Source organism: Myotis nattereri, assembly GCF_964212035.1.
Source record: "Myotis nattereri genome assembly, chromosome: 6".
Taxonomy (NCBI): domain Eukaryota; kingdom Metazoa; phylum Chordata; class Mammalia; order Chiroptera; family Vespertilionidae; genus Myotis; species Myotis nattereri.
The window spans coordinates 7,623,307-7,644,359 of NC_138081.1; the positions used below are offsets into that span (position 1 = coordinate 7,623,307).

The window sequence follows — 21,053 nt, forward strand, 5'->3', positions numbered from 1 at the left end:
CCCCTTGTCTGCCCAGCCTCTCTGGGTGTCAGGTCCACGCGGGCGGGGCGAGGTCCATGCGGGCAGGGAGTTTTTGGTCTTGCTGTGGCTCGGAGCAGACTGGAAGGATGGAGGCCGCAGTCAGAAGCCAGGAGCCTCTGCGTCCAGCTGTAATGGGGCCTATGCGTGGCCCTCAAGGGGAGGGGTCCACTGCCCTCCAGCTGGGCAGTTGCCCCAGGGCATGGAGCTGGGCAGGATGGCCTGCCTGGCCTGGGTCCGTGCTTCTTGCCTTTTTCTGCGCCAGCCTGGGCCAGGGCAGCTCTACCTGGCAGGAGGGGCGGGCAGTGAGCCACTTGCATCCCCCCATTCCTGCAGCCGAGGGCGGAGGGCCTTCCTGGTGGGAATGCAGCCCAGGGTGGGGGAGGTGCGCACTGGCCTGGCTGTGCCCTCCAGGAGGCACAGATGCACGGGGCTCAGGACAGCACAGACCCCACGGATGATGGTCCTGGGAGAGAGATGCACCCGGGCGGAGAGGACGGGCCGCCTTCCCACAGCTCCCACTCCCGCCTCCCCATCTGTGGGGTGGGGGTTGGACACTCCCAGCAGCGGAGCCCGGGGTAGGGGTCTGCCTAGGACAGTCCGTTTGGGAGGTGGCCTCTGAGACACCGAGTGTGGAGGTGAGACGGTGGGTGCTTTGTGGGGCCCGTTCCCGCCGTGGGCAGCCAGGCTCAGTCCCGCGGGCACCTCTGGGAGCCAGGAGGGTGGGAGCTGCGGCGTAGACACCAGCTCTGCATCATCACTTGAGCTGGAACCCCGTTCCCCTGCCTCATTATCCCCTTATGTGTTGTCACCACCGCATGAGGTGAGACTGTCACTTCTAGGCTTTCTCCTGCGCTGGAGTGTACACTCAGAGGCTCTCTGGAGGCCAAATGAGATGTTGCATCCTCCACTTGTCCTGGGAACAGGGGAGTGCGGGCCTGCCTTGGGAGATTTTTGGGGGGGGGGGGAGCGTCTGGGGCCTGGGGGCTGATACCAGGTGAGCGATTAGGAGTGATTAGGAGGAGGAGGGGAGAGGGTAGGGATGGCAAAGGGCCAAGGATCAGAGGCCAGGGAGTGGGCAGGGAGCAGGGCGAGGCCAGCCAGGGGGTGACAGCCAGGAGCTGAGGTGGAGTGCCTTTAACCCTTCCCAGCTGGGGTGAGCCCTCCTGGGCCCCTCTGCCGGGACCTCTCTAGGTGAGACCTGGCTCTGCCTCCTTCTGTCCCCCATTTGTGTTTCCATCCTCTTTCCCCACCCCCACCTGAGGTTCATCATCCCCGAAGAAAGGGCCCCTTGGGGACTACCCTGGGACCTTTCCCCAGAGCAGATAAGAGAAGGCTAGAGGGAACTAGGTCTTTTTCATGGGGACCTGGAGACCTGGGGGTCCCGGGTGAGGCCGACAGTCATGGAAGGGTGTTTCGGTCAGCTCAGGCTGCCAGAACAAAGTACCATGGACTGTGTGGTTTATTTCTCGCGGTTCTGGTGGCTGGACGTCCAAGATCACGGTGGCTGCTGGGCTCCTGGGGAGACCTCTCTTCCTGGCTTGCACATGGCCGACCTCTCTGTGTCCAGACACGACCTTACCAATCCTATTGGATCAGGACCTCACCCTTATTTGACCTCAGTTGCCTCCTAAAAGTCCAAATACAGCCACATTGGGAGGTAGGGCATCACATATGGATTTGGGGGACACAGTTCAGTCCATAGCAAAGGTCTGTGGGGTATTAGGCACAAGAGGAGATGGAGTGTGAGGTCATCCACAAAGATGGGAGTCTTCTGTTTGAAAGCTTTGCAGCTGCAAGAAGCATGGGTGACGATATCTATGATGATGATGATGATGATGATGATGATGATGGGGATGATGGGTGATGATACCTGTGATTATGATGCTGATGATACTGCTGATGATGGTGGTGATGGTGGGTGATGATAGCTATATGATGATAATAATGATGATGGTGATGGGTGATGATACCTATGATGATAGGTGATAACTATAATAATGATGATGATGATGATGGGTGATGATTGATACTGGTGATGATGATGATGATGATGGATGATTATAATTATGATTATGATGATGATGATGTGATCATTGATACCGGTGGTGATGATGGTGATGATGATGGGTGATTATAACTATAATAATAATGATGGTGGTGGTGATGATACCTATGATGATGATGATAATACCTATAATGATGAAGATGATGATGATGATGGGTGATACCTATAATAATAATGATGATGATGGGTGATTATCTATCATAATAAAAGCTAATATGCTAATTAGACTGGACAGCCAAACGACCATCCGGACGTCATTCCGGATGTCCTTCCGGATGAAGCTGCCACAGCAGCGGCTGAGGCAGAGGGATTAGAGGCAGTCAGGCAGGCAGGCAGGTGAGCAATTAGGAGCCAGTGGTCCCAGATTGCGAGAGGGATATCCTACTGCCAGTTTATGCCCGGGGATTGGGCCTAAACCGGCAGTCAGACATCCCCCTATGGGTCACAGATTGCAAGAGGGTGCAGGCCAGGCTGAGGGACCCTTCCCCCCATGCATGAATTTCATGCACTGGGCCTCTAGTAATTATAATAATAATGATGATGGTGGTGGTGATGATACCGATAACGATGATGATGATGATGGTTAAAATGGTGCTTACTGAGTAGCAGGTACTCATTTCCTTCTCACACCAACCCCATGGGGTGGTATCATCATCTCCATTTCCAGGTGAAACAGACACAGAGAAGCAACTTGCCAAAGTCACACAGCCAGTACGTGACAAAGCTGGGGTTTGAACCCGGTCATTCCGCCTGGCCCCAGGGGCAGTGCTCTTAACTACTCTGCTGGCGTGGTAACCTGGTGGGAGTTCCTGGCTTGTCAGGAGAGCAGATACTGCCCTGAACCAACAAGATCTGGCTTGTGGCAGGGTGGGACTAGGGGCTGCACCAGGGGGTAGGGGTGAGGTAGGCGAGGGCTGGGGTATTCAGGGACGGAGCTGGCTCTCGAAGGGAAGGAGAGTTATTTTGGGGAGAGGTGGATGATGGGAGGGAGGACAGCATGCATCCTGGGCTGGAGGGGGGGGGGGGCATGAGCAAAGGAGCAGAGCGGGGTGAACACGGGTGGCGGGAGGAGTGGAAGGACAGCACCTGGCAGCCACCTGGATCCTTGCTGCACCTGAAGCCGCAGCAGCAGCTGGGGAGAGACCTTGCGTGGCCCCAAGTCAGGCTCAGTGAGTGCTGGGGTCGAGCCCCAGCAGGTCCAGGGGTTCCCAAAGGTGTAGACGGAATCGGCGAAGAAGGAATGACACGGAGACAGCGTTCAGTTGATCAGCAGCCTAGCCAGGATCTCCAGCCAAGTTCTGTGTCCATGTTCTCTTGCTAGGTTCTCCAGCCAGGTTCCCCAGGTTCCCCGGCCAGGTTCTGTAGCCATGTTCTCTCGCTAGGTTTTCCAGCCAGGTTCTGTCTCTAGGTTCTGTGGCCAGTTTCTGTCCAGGATCTTTTGCCATGTTCTCTCGCTAGGTTCTGTCTCTAGGTTCTGTGGCCAGTTTCTGGCCAGGATCTTTTGCCATGTTCTCTCCAGCGAAGTTCTTCTGTGTCTAGGTTCTGTGTCTAGGTTCTGTGTAGGTTCTGTGTCTAGGTTCTGTGTCCTGTTGTCTTGTTACATCTGTATTTATACCAGTTGATTCCAACCCTATCAACCTCTATTCCAAAGGTTAGGGCGTTTCTTATCTCCATTCCAGGGAGTAAAGATTATGTAGCTTAAGCATGATTGTTCGTAGTTAAAGTGATTAATTACCCGCCTGGCACTTAGTTAAGGGGTTTTATTCCCTCCCTAACTTCAGGGGAAAATCCCTACCTGGGGAAACAACCTTTCTCAGAGACCTTGGTTAAAACACATAGTGCCAAGGTGAGCAAACATATTAAGAACAGTATGCCATATATGCCAGGTCCCTTGAAACAGCAAGGATGGACCAGCTCCCGGCAAGTGAGCCCGTCCATCTCTGGGTGAGGTGAGGAGCGGAGGAGCATGGGAATGTTCGTGGGGCCTGAGACCCCTGAGACCCCGCTCTGGCTTCCCATGGCCTTGCCCGGGTTGGAGCTGAGTTGGTCCGGAGAACCGGTGACACCATGGAGTGCTGGCTCTGGGCTGAGCACCAGGAGGGAGGGGCCGGGCAGGACTCACCTGGGTCTGGATCTGCTTCCTCGCTCTCCCTGCTGCGTGTCCTTGGACACGTTGTTTAACCTCGGAGTCTCAGGGAAGATGGGGAAGTCTATACCCATCTTAATGGGTTGCTGAGGATGAGAAAAAAAGTGTGTGAGGAGGCTGGCGCATAGTAGGTACTCAAAATGGCTATCATAGCTGGTGTAAAGGGGATGCAGAGGGGGTAACTGACAGCCGGGGCTGTTGGTAGCTATCCCGTGTGCTGTGTGCGTGCTGCAGGATCCCCGCAGGGGGGGCCGCAGCCTGGGGGGCAGGAGCGTCCCGGGGTATCAGGGAGAAGCACCCTGGAGCTGGATCCAGGCAGCCGACTAAGAGGTGGGGAAGGGGATGCCCGGAGAAGCAGGGGGCGTGGCACAGGACAGGTGGGATCAAGGGTTCCCTTTATGGGAGTCTGGCTCTTGGTGACTGTTTGGCTCTGGGGTACAGAATTCAGTGCTTCTGCCATTTAATGAATGAATGTTCCACAAGGTTTTTGGCATTTATTCATTCATTGAACAAAAATGATCGTGCACTTCCTCTGTGCCAGGCACTGCTCTGGATGCTAGAAATACAGCAGAGAACCAGGCAGGCGTGTAGAGCTGACATGCTAGTGGGAGAGGAAGACACAAATACATGAGTGCTCTGATGTTGACAGCCTATCCAGGAAGAATAAAGTGAGGGAAGGGAGAACGGGGTGGGGTGGGGGTGCTGGGGTGGAAACAGAGTTGCAAGCTTAAGTCGGTGGGGCGGGGGGGAGGGTTGTCAAGACATTTGCGTGGATCTGGCAATCTGGTGGGTGACTATTTCTAGCAGGAGCAAAGGCCCTGGGGTTAGAGCAGCGAGGAAGTTAGTGGAGCTGGAGGAGAGTGAGAGTGGTGTGAGGTGAGGGCAGAGGGGTGAGGGGTGGGACAGCAGGTTATGCAGGGCCTCCTGGCAAGGAATTGGATTTTTATTCAGAGGAAACGGGGTGTGTGTGTGTGTGGGGTGTGTGTGTGTGTGTGTGTGTGTGTGTGGTGTGTGTGGGGTGTGTGTGTGAGTGTGTGTGTGGGTGTGTGTGTGTGTGTGAGTGTGTGTGTGTGTGGGGTGTGTGTGTGTGTGTGTGTGGTGTGTGTGTGTGTGTGTGAGTGTGTGAGTGTGTGTGTGTGTGAGTGTGTGTGTGTGTGTGGGGTGTGTGTGTGTGTGTGTGAGTGTGTGAGTGTGTGTGTGTGTGAGTGTGTGTGTGTGTGTGGGGTGTGTGTGTGTGTGGGTGTGTGTGTGTGAGTGTGTGTGTGTGGGTGTGTGTGTGTGTGTGTGTGTAGGGTTCTGAGTGGGGCAGTGGTGGGATCTGACAGGTTTTTCCGGTTTCCCGCAGCTGCTGTGTGGGGGGCTGGGGAGACGATGTCAGAGGTGGGAAGACCAGTGAAGAGGCTGCAGGAGTGAAGGCGCTGGGTGTGCGGTGGGAGGAGAAAGAGGAGCTGTGGCGACCCCAGGCCTGTGGTTGTTCATGACTAATGATGTAGGGCAGGCCAGGCCTGCCCTCTCCAGGCTCACGCCCTTACTTCCTCTGTCCCTTCCTGGTGGACATGACCGAGGCCCCTGCCCTCCAGGGCCTGGCTGAGGCAGCCGGCAGTCGCCTGGGCCTGAGAGAGACGCTTGCCTCCTGGCCCCGTCTCTCCCTGGAGGCAGGGTCAGGCCCGCAGGAGAACCGCGCATCCATAGCGTTCTCTGTGCTTCCAAAGAGCTCACTATCCTTTCATCATCTGACCTTCAAAATAGACACAACTACTGTTTTCCGTCATGTGTGTTAGAAAACTGAGACCCTCAGGGACCCGGCCGCGCTCTCGCCGGCAGGTGGCAGAGCCGAGCGGAGCCCCGTTCTGCACGCGGAGGGTGAGAACGCACCAGCCCACGCTGAAATGGGACCACCACCCACGATGACAGCAGCGGCGACAAGTCAGCAGTGAGAGTGGCTGCGCTCTCTCACAGTCCGCCTGGGCCCTGGGCCCGGTCTGCAGTGTGGGGTGAGAATGCTGCCCGCCTTACAGGGTGGTGTGAGGACTCGGTGGGTTAAGACCTGGGAACCGTCCTTGGCACAATCTGTGCTCCGTAAATGTCAGCTGTTATTATTAATGATTATGACTAATGATAAAGGGCTCTCAGGGCCACAACACGTCAGATGGGCATGGAGCGCATTCGATGGGCTGAGGAAAGCTACGCGTGCGTGGGCTTGCCCGAGGGGAGGGTCAGACACCGTCGGCTGGGCTTCCTGACTCGGATGCAGTGCTGGCACCTACCGATCGCACCTCAGACGGGGAGTGAGAGGCAGGGGGAGGTGGGTGGTGTCTGTCCACATGGAGCTGCGGGCTGACCCTCCCCAGCCCTGACTGTGGTATTCCTGAGCCCCTCCGTGGGGTCCAGCCGGGGCTGGGGTGCGCCGGACCCTCACCATCTCGTCTCATCCTTAAGTTGGGCCCCGTTATCCTCACTTCCCGACAGGACCCAGCAAGGCCATGTGAGTTGCTCAGGTCACACAGGGCAGGGACCCTGAGGCTAGAGCTGTTTCTATTGCACGTGCTCTCTCAGCTGGGAGGGACCATGGCACGTCCCACCGTCCTGGGTCTGGACAAGGTGGAGCGTGGCCTCTGCCAGCGTGCCTTCCTCCTGGCCCGACATGCCGCCTCCATGCTTCAGGTGTGCCCTGGTCCTGCTCCCAGCTCCCGCTGCTCTCCTCCAGCTCAGGCTGGAGGGTTTTAAGAAATAGGCAATTTATGCACACAAGGCAAAATGTAAAAGGCATAAAAGAGTTAGTGAAAAACCTCCCACCCCATCCGCCAGCCCCCCACTTCTACCAGCTTCCAAAAATATTCCCGTGTTTGCATGTCCACCCGCCATAGAGCCAGGAGCACCACGGCCTCGCTGCTCTGCGCCTCTCCTTTGGCTTTAGGCAGGTGGCCTGGAGGGTGCGTCCAGGACCAGAGCATTCCACGGCCAGCTGGCACCTCCACTCGCTGAACCGGCCCCCGGACGCGTCCGGGTCGTGCCCGGCCTTCGGCTTTTCCAGGCAGATCGGCTGTAAATCTGGTCGGGCAGCAGCTGTTCGCCCCACTGGCTGGACGGGGAATTCCTAGGACCATGGGGTGCGCTGGGTGAGGGACCTGTGCCCCTGTGACTGTGAGAAAGGACACCGAGGCTGTGTCTAGTCGCTTCCCGCGACCAGGGGTGCTCTCGACCTTCACTTCATGAGGGAGTCCCCCCATCAGCCGCACACTGGGGGGTCCCCAAGTTCTCTGTAACTTCAGGGGCTCTCGGTGGCTCTGGTCCAGGGATACTTACCTAGCCCGGCTCAAAGCCCCCATCACATATCCCTGCCTTTTACTCCTCCATGCCCAACCCAACGTTTTCCTCGTGAAGCCAGTACTGCTTTATAAGTGAAAAGTGCCAAATTGAAAAGAAAAAAACTCAGGTTCATTTCTTTGTCCCTTGATGAGCTCCAGCTGCCCTCTCTCCACCCACCCCCGCTGGACGTAAGTTTGTGAGAAGTGAGTTGGTGCTAAGGGGAAAGGAACGAAGTCGATGCCGGAGAGATGCAAGGAGGCAGCCCTGGTGATGGCTGGGCATAGAGCACTAGCCCGGGACGGGTGGGGAGCCTGAGGCCAGAGGGGCAGGACCTCCTTCGCCCAGGATCCTCAGGTGTGAGCGCCCCTGTCCTCCGACCCCAGGTTGGGCTAAATCGTGCAGAGGCCAGCGCTCCCCCAGGTGTCCTCATCGGTCAGGGTTCCCAGTCCCCAAGGTGACAGTGCAGAGCCAGGGAAGTGACCCTGGGCCCGGGCTGTCAGCTTGTAGTGGGACCAGGCCTGGCTTGGCCTCACTGCCCCTTTGAAGACCAGGCCCCTGGCCCTCTGGGTCTAGTCTCCTTATGACTGAGCCATTCTACTGAACTATTCCTGCCTGGGTGGCAGTGAGCACTGGGTGGGGGTGGGTGCAGGGCAGTGCCTGCCCCAGCCCTGGGGCAGCACATGGCCTAGATTGGACAGCCGTGATGCCGGCCGACAGTTCCAGGCCACACGCAGCTGCCTGCGCTCAGACAGATATCAGCGGTCTGACCTGAGGGCCAGGAAGCCGCATGTCTGGGACTCTTAGGGACATGGAAGTAGCTCATTGAAGCCTTTGGGGCTGGGCACAGGGCAGCCAGAGGGCCCGCAGCTCAGGGAACTCAGGAGGAGCTCAGCCTGGGTGGGGAGGTAGGAGAGGACAGCAGTCAGTTCCCAGGGAACTTGGTCCAGGCTCCAGGTGGGGCGTTTGGGGAGGATTTAGGGGTAGAACCAGGGACCCTACGTTGGTGGAGAGCTTAGGTGGGTGTTTCGGGCCTGGTGCAAGGACTTTCCTGGGTTGGGGTGGGCAGTGCTGAGGGGGGCAGATTGAGATGCCAGCTGCAGTTCATTGAGCTCTAATGGTCCTACAGGGTGTCAGGCCTGGGGCAGGGGGCGGGGGAGGGCGCGGAGAGGGGGAGGGGGCTGCATGGAGGTAAGCCTGATTGCTGGCCTTGAAGATCTATGTGTCTACGAAACAAACCACAGATTTATAGAAAGCAAATACGCGATTGTGTGGCTCTAACTTTCAGCTCTGAGTCCAGGAACACGAAGCAGCGGCAGGTACCATGTCCTGGTGGCTGGGGCAGGCTCTGAGAGCGGTGCCCACACTGGAGCTGGAGGATGGATTTGGGGGAGAGGGGATGGAGAGGAGATGGAGTGAGAGGTGGGAGGTGGGCACGAGGGGCACTGCGGGGAGACTCCTGGGGCCACGCTGGGGACGGTTGGTGAGCCAGTCCCCGGGCAGGAAGTCCCGGTTCCAATGCCAGGCTTTGTCTGGGGAGCCCTCATCCCCGCAGCAAGTCGGGCCCGGGCCTGACGTGGGGCATGTGGACCATGTCCCTCATCTCCAGGATCTCTTTCCTCTCCAGCGCATGAGCAGCCCAGCCTGCTGACCGCCACTCCCCGCCTGTCCATCCTGCCACAGCCACACCATGTCCGGCTCCTACGACGAGGCCTCCCTGGCTCCGGAGGAGACCACCGACAGCTTCTGGGAGGTGAGGCTCTGATACTCCCCAGGTCCTGGGGACCAGACGGCATAGCCTGGCTGTGGAGGCCCGGGCTCCAGCTACCTCATGGCCTCAGGCCTTGCTCCCCAGCCCCTCGGGCCTCTCCAAAGCCCTCCATGTCCAACAGCCTACGACCACCCACTGAGCCCAGGGCCCCCTGCCCACACCTGCCCCTGGGGACATCCCCTGATATTTCATGGTGTAGAACAGGCCCCTCCTGGCCCTCTGCTCTGGGGGCGCTGGCTCAGAGTCCTGGCACTTTACATGGGCTCACACAGCCTTTCACAGCGCCCCCCCGTCCCACCCCTGTGGAGTGAGCAGGCGTGAAGCACTGGTCCCAGGGAAATGGAGTGGAGACAGGCCAGTATTTCAGAGCCTCCCAAAATATTTGAAACCCAGAAAATGTCTTTTCTATTGGCTTATGAAACCCAAAGTGGAAACTGCCAAACCTAAATTAATAAGTGTTTAATGAGATGTCTACAAAACATAATATTATGTCAAGAAGTTGCAGCTCAACTCAATGCTTATGACTCTATATAAATAGATTTAGCTCATAAGAATGAAATGAATAATTCATTTGGCCCAAGTCCAAATTATAAAAAACCTTCTGTATTTGTGGCAGCGACAAAATTGTGTTTAAAGTGTGAGGAGGGAGTGTATAGACAGGGGTGTGAGGAGGGGTGCCAAGTCTTTGAAAAGCCAGAGGGTCCCGAGGCGCACTGGGATGGTGGTGGCGGGCGCCCCCTGCAGGACGCGGCGGCCAGGGCGGGCGATCGCCACGGGCGGGGAGGCGGGGAGGCGGGGAGGCGGGGAGGCGGGGAGGCGGGGAGGCGGGGAGGCGGGGAGGCGGGGAACCATGCGAGTCGTGCTCGCTGCTTGGCCGCCAGGTGGGGAACTACAAGCGGACAGTGAAGCGCATCGATGACGGGCACCGCCTGTGCAACGATCTGATGAACTGCGTGCAGGAGCGCGCCAAGATCGAGAAGGCCTACGCGCAGCAGCTCACGGACTGGGCCAAGCGCTGGCGCCAGCTCATCGAGAAAGGTGCTGCCCTCCCCTCGCCCCCCCCGCCCCCCCCTCCACCCCTGTGCCCATCCCCTGCGCACACCCTGGACCCTAACCCCACTGTCTGGATCCTGGGAGCACCCAGCCACCTGGATGCACCTGCAGCCTCCAGCCACAGGGCGTTTGTCCCCACACCTGCACCCCTCCCCTCCCAGACCAAGCCAGGTCTCTCTGCACTTCAGCTCCACTTTGTACAGGTTTTGTTTGGATATAAAAACAAACAAAAAAATCCCCAAACTTTGTATTTTGAAATAATTTTAACTCAGAGAAAAGTTACAAGAATAGAACTACATACCCTTCACCCGGATTCACCAGTTCACATTTTACCACATCGGTCTTACCCCTATTTATATGCGTGTTTTTTAAACATTTCCGTTGGAGACACGCCCCTTCACCCTAAATTCCTCGTGTATCTCCTGAGAATAAGAACACTCATGTAGCCATGGTTCCGCTATCAAATTCAGGACATCTACTATGGCCCATATGCAAGTTTTATTATAGCCATTGTTTGCTGGTCCAGGGTCCAATTCAGAATCAGATACTGCATTTCGTTGTCATGTCGCTAGATTCCTTTAATCTAGAACAGTTTCAAATTGAAGTTTACATATATTGATTAATGTTTTTTCTCTTCCACTAGACTCCAAATTCCATGAGGGCTAGGGCTGGGCCTGTACTGCCTAGTACACTGCCTGGCACAGAGTTGATGCCAGGATACAGAGGAACAGACTGTGGTTTGTCTGGTCCCAGTGGCCTCCTGGTACCTGTCACCAGTTGGTTCTTTGGTTTTGCACTCAGCCCACATTCCTGGAGTACCTACTGTGAGCCTGGTGCTGTGCTGGGCTTGTGAGAGCTCACAGGGCTGAGGCTACCCCCACCCCCCCGCCCCCACCTGGGGCTCACAAGCTGACAGGGAAGATAGGGTGGAGACAGAGAGGCAGATGTATAAGAATTCAGTGAGGGCTGCAGGCTGAGGTGTGTGACAGAGCAATCAGACAAGCCTTTCTGGCGGAGGTGGCTGTACTTGGGCCCTGGAGGATGGAGAAAACTGTAGGGAGAGCGGAGGAGGGTGGTGCGAGGGGGGCCCCTAGGCAGGGGATCATGCAGGCCTCGGGACCCCGTGGCCATCTCCTCAGGCCCACAGTATGGCAGCCTGGAGCGGGCCTGGGGTGCCATCATGACGGAGGCGGACAAGGTGAGCGAGCTGCACCAGGAGGTGAAGAACAACCTGCTGAACGAGGACCTGGAGAAGGTCAAGAACTGGCAGAAGGACGCCTATCACAAGCAGATCATGGGCGGCTTCAAGGAGACCAAGGAGGCTGAAGATGGCTTCCGCAAGGCCCAGAAGCCCTGGGCCAAGAAGATGAAGGAGGTGCCCAGTGGGCGGATGCTACAGATGGGGCGAGGGTGGGCGGCTGAGCTCAGAGGGCCAGTCTGACCAGAGGGAGGGGGTCTACAGATGGGGTGGCGGTGCACTGCCCTCTGGGGTTGTGCCATGGGGGAGCAGGCCATATCCCCAGACAGGGCAGGCACTGCTGTGCCCGCCAGGAGTGTGTCCTGGGCAGCAGGCTGTGCCGTGCAGGGAGACCTCCACAGGTGGGCGCTGCTCCCAAATACTGGGAGCCAGGGCCTGCATCCCTCCTGCCTCTTAAGACTGTGCTCACAGCTCCTGGCAGAGCGGGCAGGTGGGAGGGTTGACGAGTGGCCATATTTGCTCCAGCTCACAAGTAGGAGGCCTGCCGCCTGTTCTGCTTCCCCACAGCTAGAGGCAGCCAAGAAGGCCTACCATCTGGCCTGCAAAGAGGAGAAGCTGGCCGTGACACGAGAGATGAATAGCAAGACGGAGCAGTCAGTCACCCCCGAGCAGCAGAAGAAGCTGCAGGACAAAGTGGACAAGTGCAAGCAGGACGTGCAGAAGGTGCCAGCCGGGCTGGGCTCTGAGGGCCCTTGGAGTGGGCGGGGCTGGCCGCTGCAGGCCTGGGCCTCACCCCGCCCCCCTCCCCTCATCCCCCTACCCGTGTCTGGCGCCTATAGACGCAGGAGAAGTATGAGAAGGTGCTGGATGAAGTGGGCAAGACCACACCTCAGTACATGGAGGGCATGGAGCAGGTGTTTGAACAGTGCCAGCAATTTGAGGAAAAGCGGTTGGTCTTCCTCAAGGAGGTGCTGCTGGACATCAAACGTCACCTGAACCTAGCCGAGAACAGCAGGTAGCTGGGCGGGGCCGCACGGTGGCTCGGGCACAGCCAGCAGAGGGTAGAACGGGGGTGCGAGGCATCCCGGGCCCCATGTTACAGTGACAGGAAGGGGAGGGCTGAGCTGCAGGGGCCCAGAGAGAAGAGGCTCCACGCCCAGTGGCTGCCTGGTACAAGCCGATGCACACTAGGTGCTCAAGGCACATGCGCGGACAGATGGGTGGGTGGCTAAGCGGGGGCGGCGAAGGGTGGCCGCTGGGCATGCCCACATGGAGACTGCTCCTGGGGAAGCCTGCCTGATTCCCAGCTGGGGGCCAGCACCCTGGTCCCCTGAGTGGGCTCCTGCCCTCGCCAAGGATGAGAGGGGCCATGTGCATCTTGCCCCCCACCCCCCCGTCTCCCTGTGCGCAGCTATGTCCATGTGTACCGGGAGCTGGAGCAGGTCATCCGGGGGGCCGACGCCCAGGACGACCTCAGATGGTTCCGCAGCACCAGTGGCCCTGGCATGCCCATGAACTGGCCCCAGTTTGAGGTAAGGATGTGTAGGGGTGGGGAAGGGGTCTGAGAAGGCTGGAAAGGGCCTCGGGGAGCACCCCCAGCCTGACCGCTCCCCCTGGCGTCCACCAGGAGTGGAACCCAGACCTCCCTCACGCCACCGCCAAGAAGGAGAAGCAGCCTAAGAAGGCCGAGGGGGTGGCGCTGACCAATGCCACTGGGGTGTTGGAGTCCACGTCCCAGGCTGGCGACCGTGGCAGGTGAGTGTCTCCTGTGGCGCTTCCTACAGGCCAGGAATCACTGGAGATTTACCATAAGACACAAGAAATGGTCTAGATCACAGCAACCTCATTCTCCTTTCAAAAATAGTGATAGCTAATCCTTTGAGAGCACCTACTGTGTGCCCGGGGACTGTTCCAAGCATTTTCACACATTAACTCACTGAAGCCTGCAGCATTCTGAGAAGCGTGTAAATATTCCCATTTTGCAGATGGAGAAACTGATACCCAGGGAAGTTAAGTGATTGCAGGTCACACAGCTGGTTCCTAAGCCTCAGAGCCAGGATATGATGCCCAAGAGTCTGGCCCCAGAGTCGTCACTCTTAACCACTAGATTGTACTGCCCCTCTCCGATGAGGAGTCTGGGGTCCCCTTCAGCACCCCCTCACTCTAACTAAGGCCAAGTAACAGTGCTAGGCGTCTTGTCTCCCATCTGTTTAAAGAGCTGTCAGTGAGGTCATTGGCTCAGGACCCCTCTTACAAAGCCCGCCCCTGCTCTGGGCTGGTGAAATGTGGGGCCAGCGCTCTGGCTGGCGGAGGGGCAGAGCTGGGCACAGGTGAGAGGCAGTTCACGCTCGGCCCTCTCTCTGCTTCTCAGCGTTAGCAGCTATGACAGGGGCCAGCCTTACGCCACTGAGTGGTCAGACGACGAGAGCGGGAACACATTTGGGGGCAATGAGGCCAATGGGGGCGCCAACCCTTTCGAGGACGACGCCAAGGGGGTGCGTGTGCGGGCGCTCTACGACTACGACGGCCAGGAGCAGGACGAGCTCAGCTTCAAGGCCGGTACGGTGGGCGGGGCCTGAGGGCGGGGAGGGGCGGGGCCTGAGGGCGGGGAGTGCGGGGATTGGCGGCGAGTGCGCTGTGGGCGGGGCCTGGCGCGCGGGGTGTGGCCAGGACCTGGCGTGTGACCTCAGCCTGGGGCGGGGGTGGGGGGGGGCGGGGGGGGTGGGGGGGGAAGACCTAGACTTCACTAGAGAGTGGTCGCTGGATGCCCGGGGCGGGGTCAGGACCTCAGAGTAGCGTTGGGGGTTAGGCCCGACCTGGATAGGGGTCCCCGACTACTGACCTGGGAAATGAAGCTGGAGGCGGATGCCTGGGTGTGGCTGGGGCTGGTCCCCTGGGGCGGGCTTTGGGGCGATATGGGGGAGGGTTTGGGGTGGGCCCAGCCTCAGAGTATGGGAGGCCGGGGGCCGCCCTCCCGAGCCCCTGTCAAGGAGCTCCTCTGTGTCCCCTCCCAGGAGATGAGCTCACCAAGCTGGGCGAGGAGGATGAGCAGGGCTGGTGCCGCGGGCGGCTGGACAGCGGGCAGTTTGGCCTCTATCCCGCCAACTACGTGGAGGCCATCTAGCTGCCCTGCTCCCCTCCACCCCCTCACTCCCCCCACCTCCCCTTCTTTCCCACTCTTGTCACTCCCCCTTGCCATAGAGTTCCAGACATATTTTACGATCAAGCTTTTATTTTTTTAAAAGTCAAAACAGAACAAAACAAATAATACGAAGAGATGGAGCATCTGCAGGGCCGCCAGGAGGCCCGGCTGGTGGGACTGGGGTGACGGCCCCTGGGTAGGTGAGGGTCTCGGGCTTAGCCCAGCAGAGACATCACAATACCCACGCTTTCGATCCCACCAGTCTCCTGAGCTCAGAGATGTCTCCTGGACCCTTCTATCCGCCTCACTGCCCCTCCCCAGGCTGCCGGCACCTGTCCCCGCTGTCGCTTCCCCTGGCAGGTTTCTGACTCCTCCTCCTGCCCCACCCCTCCTTCCCCCACAAGGGGCTGCCCAGTGTTTAGTCTTCCGCTGTGCCCTGGGGAGTGCCTGCCCGGTCTCACCCTCAGGACTGGTGGCCCTGGAGGAGGAATGGTCACCTTCGCCCAGAGGTGTCCAGGGGTCCCCGTGAAGAGGTCCCGCGGCAGGGGGTGACAGTGTCACTGTGGTGTAGGCGTGAAGGGGGGCAGGCCCTCGGTCCTTCAGCACCAGGCTCAGCTGAGGGACCAGGACTCAGCTAGGGCCCTTCTTCCCAGCTGCCCATCCTTCAGAGCCGCCCCCTTCGGCATTTACAGAGACACAAACCCCCATCCCAAGTCCTAGGCAGAGGGGAGGGGCCCCAACGCCCAGGGCAAAGCCAGCAACCGTAGCAGCTTCCTCCCATTTCCCGGGAGGAGGGCACCTTGCTCCCCCTCCCTCCCTCCCTGCACACCCATCTAAAGCCAGAGCCTCACTGGGTTCGGCCAGCCTTCAGACCGAGCCTTGGGGCCTCCCGTTCCGCTCCCCTTCTCTGGCCTGCCTGGGGAGACACCGCAGCGTGGGAGCTTCCAGCCGGGACCCCTCGGGGAAAGCCCGCAGCCAATAGGAGAGGCGTGGGGTTGGCAGGAGGGAGGAGCCCTGGCCTAGGAGCAGGGCAGTCACGAGTCTTTCTTCCTTATCCTGTCCCCACAGTCACAGCCCTAGCCCGGAGCACATGCCCCTGCTGGCAGCCCCGGGGCCCCCTCTCCAAGCCGGGGTCTCAGCTTGAGGAGTTTGGGGTGGAGGAGCAGGGCCTGCCCAGAGCGGCTTTCCTGTGGCTGTGAAGGAAAGAGGTGCTGGGTTACCGAGGGTTACTACTAGGGAGTGAGGGAGTGAGGACCCGTGCTTGGGAAGCAGGCCAAGGCAGGACGAGACCCCAAGAGGAGGGGCCTGGCTGGGAGGGAGTCTCCCAGAGCCTGGGGGTGAGGCCTTGAGACTCCCTGCGGTACCAGGGGAGCCACTCTGGGCCTCAGGACGGCAGACCCTCCCCGCTCCCGTAGCACCTGGCCCCCTGGGCCTCGAGGTGAAGACAGTGTGAGACCCCAGCCCCGCTGTCGCCCCTCAGCCTCTTGCTCCTCGCTTCTCCCCACAGCCCCCGTCGGGTCAGACCCCGGCCTTAAGCCTGGCCCTGTCCATGTGAGCATAGAGGGTCTTGGCAGACTGGCCGGGGCCTGAGCTGGGGCAGGCCTCCCTCAGGGCCAGGGAGGGGGTGGGGACAGTAGCACCCCTAGGGACAGGCACACTAGCCCCCCACAGCACCCCCTTTCTTGTCACTGCTCTCTGAGCCTCTGTTACATCCTGAGGTGTGTCCTAGACCCCTCAGAGCCCGGAGCGAGATTCCGGAAACCCTCAGCCCTCCCAGCTCCAGAACAAAAGCCCCTCCGCCCCTCCAAGCAGGAGCTGGGGTGGGGGTCTCTGCCTTCACCACCTGCCCCTGGAAGTCAGAAAGCTGCACCTTTGCACCATGGGGCCTGGGCTCCCCCGCTCTGTGCCAGCAGCTTCCCAGCACCTGGGGAGGGGCGGTGCCCTGCTGTCACCTCCGCACGCTAGCTGCCCACTCCCGGGCAGGGACTCAAAACCCCATTCCTTCTGAGCATTCGGTCCCAGGTTCCTCAGGCCGGAGCGGAGCGGAGCGTCTCACGTGGAAGACCCCCTGAGCTCCCGGGCCCGGACCCGCGGTCAGTGCTGGTGTCAGGGCCCTCAACTCCGCGTAGGGGCGGAGCCCCTCACTGTGCCCACCAACTCCTGTAGCTGCAGCGCCCGCCCTCGGGCTCAGCGAGTAACGTGTTTCATCCCAAGTCAACCACGTCTCAGCCTGGCTCTGCAAGAGGCCGGGGCTGCCCTGCCACGTCTGCCACCCGGCTCCTGACTTCATTAGTCCGACACTTGTGACACTCCGAGAAGTGCTGTGGTCTCAGCCATGCACCTGTTTTGTACATGATTGTGTAATTTAAAGGTATATAAATATAAATTATATATATATATATATAAGCTGTGATTGTATGACTGTGGATAAAACCAGAACTGTGTCAACCTGGCTGGGTGTTGTGATCTTGAGTCATGTGTCTTTCGAGGCCTGTGGTTGGATGTCAGGGGGTCGGGGAGTGCCCGGCTGACCACCAACGGGCTGGGGAACTGAGGGCTGGTCCCTTCGCCTACCAGGGCCCGGGTCCTGTCTGTGGGGGACAGTTACACCTGAGGCTCCTGAGTAGCCATTCGGGTCCGGGTGCCTGGGGATGAGCACTGACCAGGGGAGCTGGACATGCGGGGTCCCAGACTCATGGCTCAAGGGTGAATTTGACCCTTGACCAGGTTTCAATTTTTTAAAAAATTCCTCATCCAAGGATATGTATATACACAATTTTTTAAAAATTTTATGGAGGGAGGGAGAAAGACAGAGGGAGAGAGAGAGAGAGAGAGAGAGAGAGAGAGAGAGAGAGTGGTTGCTTCCTGTACATTCCCCAACCTGAAACCTACGTATGTGCCCTGAGTGGGAATCAAACCCAAAACTTTTGGTGTATGGGCAACACCAAACACCTGAGCCACTCGGCCAGAGTAGCAATTTCCCAAGTTTTAAAGCAAAATTCCAAAAGTGATTACTAACAGACTGTGGCATCTCAGAGGGAAGGCGGGGGAGGGAGGAGGGTGAGAAGTGATCAACCAAAAAACTTGCATGCATATATGCATAAGCCATGGACACAGACAATAGGGTGGGGAAGGCCTGGGGCGGGGCCGGGGGAGGCTAGAAGAGGTCAATGGAGATAAAAGGGGACATACGTAAGACTTTCAACAATAAACATTTTTTAAAATAAAAAAATAAAATAAAATCAGTTATTTATATCCCATATAATAAAAGGGTAATATGCAAATCGACCAAAGAGCAGAACGACCAGTCACTATGATGCGCACTGACCACCCGGGGCAGACACTCAATGCAGGAGATGCCTCTGGGTGGTCAGTGTACCCCCACAGGGGGAGTGCCGCTCAGCCAGAAGCCGGGCTGATGGTTGGCAAGGGCAACTGCGGTGGTAGGAGCCTCTCCTGCCTCCATGGCAGTGCTAAGGATGTCTGACTGCTGGCTTAGGCCCGCTCCCCGGCCGTCAGTCTGACATCCCCAAGGGCTCCTGGACTGCGAAAGGGGTAGGCCGGCTGAAGGACCCCCACCCCAGTGCACCAATGTCGTGCACTGAGCCTCTAGTTTTATTATTATTATATTACTAGAAGCCCGGTGCATGAATTCATGCACGGGTGGTGTCCAGCCTCCCCGGCCCCAATTGGGGAGGATTGGGGCTGGGCCTGTCATGAGGAGAAGATGGCAGTAGGTTGGCTGGCTGGCCAGCCCGATCAGGTCCAATCGGGGCCGGGCCAGCTGGGGTGAGGGGCCATGGGCCATTGTCCAGAGGGCCCTGCCGTGATTGGGATTGGGGGGCCGATTGGGGGCGAGGCCAGCCATGGGGAGGGGCTGTGGGTGGTGGGCTGGCCAGCCCCACCCCCAAATGGAGTGGGGGTGCCGATTGGGGGCCAGTGGCCTGGGGGAGGGGCCATGGGTAGTTGGCTGGCTGGCCCTGCCCCTGATTGAGGTTGGGGGTGCTGATCTGGGGTGGGGCTGGGTCAGGGGAGGGGCTGCAGGAGGTTGGCCATCCAGCCCCGCCCCCTATTGGGGTGGGGGGTGTGATCAGGGGTGGGGCCGGCTGGGGGAAGGGGTTGCGGGCCTATCGTGGTGGGGTGGGCTGACGGGGGGTGGGGCTGGTGGGGGGAAAGGGCGGGGGGAGGAGGGGTGGGGGGGCATTTGGCCGATTGCCCTGCCCTTCATTGGGGTAGGAGAGTCTGATCAGGAGCGGGCCGCCCTGGGGAGGGGCCGAGGGAGTTTGGCTGGCTGGCCCCACCCCCTGATTGCTGACGACAGTGGGCATCATAGCGACCTATCATTCGGTCATTTGGTTGTTATGGTCGTAGGGCATTAAGGGCACTAGCTTTTTATATAGAGATATTATATTTATTATATTATATTATATCATATTATATTATATTATATTAATTATATTATATTTATTATATTGTATTTATTATGTTATTTTTTCAGCCTCTGAGAGATAGAAATTCTATTATTTGTGGCCAAAGGCATCCTAACCACAGCACTCTGTGACCAGGGCCATTCTGCTGATGGAAAAAGGCCAGGGGCCAGATTGTGTGTTCTCGCTCTCTGCACTTAGTCATCTGGGTAGAATTTGGCTGAGACCCAACCTGACACCTTCAGACCAAGCTGCTGTAAATGAAAACCTTGCCCCTTGACATTTCCTCATCTCCCCATTCCCAGGGGCCATAACAAACAAACAAATAAATAATAACAGTGGTGACTGAGGCCAGGGGTTCCTGGTGGTCCAGTCCCAGGCTGCCTGCGTGCGCCACCCGTCCCTGTGCCGGCCTGACCCCGACACCATTTCTGTGCCCCCCCCCCCCTAGGGCTCCTCCTGGAGGATTTCTCAGGGGAGTGGGCACGACTGGAGCTCTGAGCTCTCAGCGCGGTTCTGCCAGGCCCAGGCCCGGCCTCAGCCGCTGCTCCAGCCTCCACCCCCTGACGGGTCTCCTCTGGAGCAGGGCAGGGGTCCCAGCTCTACTACCAGCTCGCCGTGTGTCCCCACTCCCCCACCCCCCACCCCCCACCCCTGCACCGGGTCTCCGCTCTACCCCCTCACCCCCCACCCCCCACCCCGGCACCGGGTCTCCGCTCTACCCCCTCACCCCCCACCCCCCACCCCCCACCCCTGCACCGGGTCTCCGCTCTACCCCCTCACCCCCCACCCCCGGTCTGGTTGGATGTCTCCTGAGGCTCCTCTGTCCCAGCAGCCTGTCAGGGCGCTGGCACAAACCCCTTATTCAAGGCAAATGTACTACAGCCCCCCCCCCCACACACACACACAGCCCGCTTTCCCCAAGCCTCAGGGTGGGCTCAGCGCAGGGAGAAAGGGTCAAGATGGGGGTTGGATCTGTTCTCCACCACGTAGCCTCTCCCCCAAACCCACCTCCAGTGACCAGGGCCTGGTTTCAGCCAAATGGCGGACTCGTCACATGAAGACAAATGGTTTTCTTGTCTCATTTGCACAGGCGGTTCCAGGCAGCGGTGGGAGCCCTGGATGCGGGGCCAGGGCCAGGGGCAGGGAACACCTAGGCGGGACGGGGTTTTGATGGGCAGGTGGGCAGAGGAGAGGAAACCGAAGTTTGCTGCCAGCACAGGAGGTGTCATGGACGGGTGTGTGCCGCAGGGGGGAGGCCCCGTGCCTGTGGCAGATCCCCACAGCTCCCCTCGTGGAGCTCCCGCTCCCACTGCCAGCCACTCATCCCCTCTCCCAGCCCCTGCCCGAGCTCCAGCCTCTCCAGCCCCGGGCCCAGCTGGGCTGTGGAAGTAGGTGGCTCCCGGACAAAGATGGGGCAGATGGGTGGGATGAAGACAAAGCCAGTTCAGCAGAGCCAAGCGGGGCTCCGGCAGGGGTCCCAGCCTGCATCCTCCCAGGGGCTGGGCAGGCAGCGGGGCCCCTCCTCCAGATCCAGGCCCAGCTGACAGACCAAGAAGCCGTTTGCTCACTGCCGGGTGGGGGTGGGGGTGGGGGTGGGGGTGGGGGGTAAACTTTCTTCTGAAGGCAATAAAGTTGCTGAGGGCAGGAGGCGGCAGTGCAGGGCAGCATTTAACCCTCGGTGCCCCGGGCAGCGCTGGCCGGCTCCCGCTGGCTCCCTGAAGCCGGCCCTCAGAAGCTGTATTTCGGGGCCTCGGGTGCTGACCAGTCGCTGAGGCACAGAGAGCCCGGTCCTGGTGGGTACAGTGCCTGGTTCTGCGGCTGCTGATTGGCTGCGTGTGAGCAAGGCAACGGCTCTGAGCCTCGGTTTCATCATCTGAAAAATGGGGAGTTAACCCCTAATTTGGGGGGAAGTTTAATGACA

At 59.1% G+C, this 21,053-nt stretch overlaps 1 protein-coding gene across 3 annotated transcripts in view; it reads left to right on the plus strand.

The window, feature by feature from the left end:
• Positions 1-15,016, plus strand: part of PACSIN1 (protein kinase C and casein kinase substrate in neurons 1) — a 61,858-nt gene extending 46,842 nt beyond the window's left edge. Inside the window, exons 3-11 of one of the 3 annotated variants that reach the window (XM_081095010.1) lie at positions 9,166-9,291; positions 10,191-10,347; positions 11,502-11,737; positions 12,128-12,283; positions 12,400-12,575; positions 12,972-13,092; positions 13,188-13,315; positions 13,932-14,119; positions 14,575-15,016. In XM_081095010.1, the coding sequence (XP_080951136.1) occupies positions 9,229-9,291; positions 10,191-10,347; positions 11,502-11,737; positions 12,128-12,283; positions 12,400-12,575; positions 12,972-13,092; positions 13,188-13,315; positions 13,932-14,119; positions 14,575-14,684 (1,335 nt within the window). In that variant the 5' untranslated portion in view covers positions 9,166-9,228 and the 3' untranslated portion in view covers positions 14,685-15,016. Of the gene's footprint in view, positions 1-9,165; positions 9,292-10,190; positions 10,348-11,005; positions 11,738-12,127; positions 12,284-12,399; positions 12,576-12,971; positions 13,093-13,187; positions 13,316-13,931; positions 14,120-14,574 lie in introns of all 3 variants that reach the window. The other 2 variants (XM_081095012.1, XM_081095011.1) reach the window with 2 other exon arrangements.
• Positions 15,017-21,053: the final 6,037 nt, after the last annotated feature.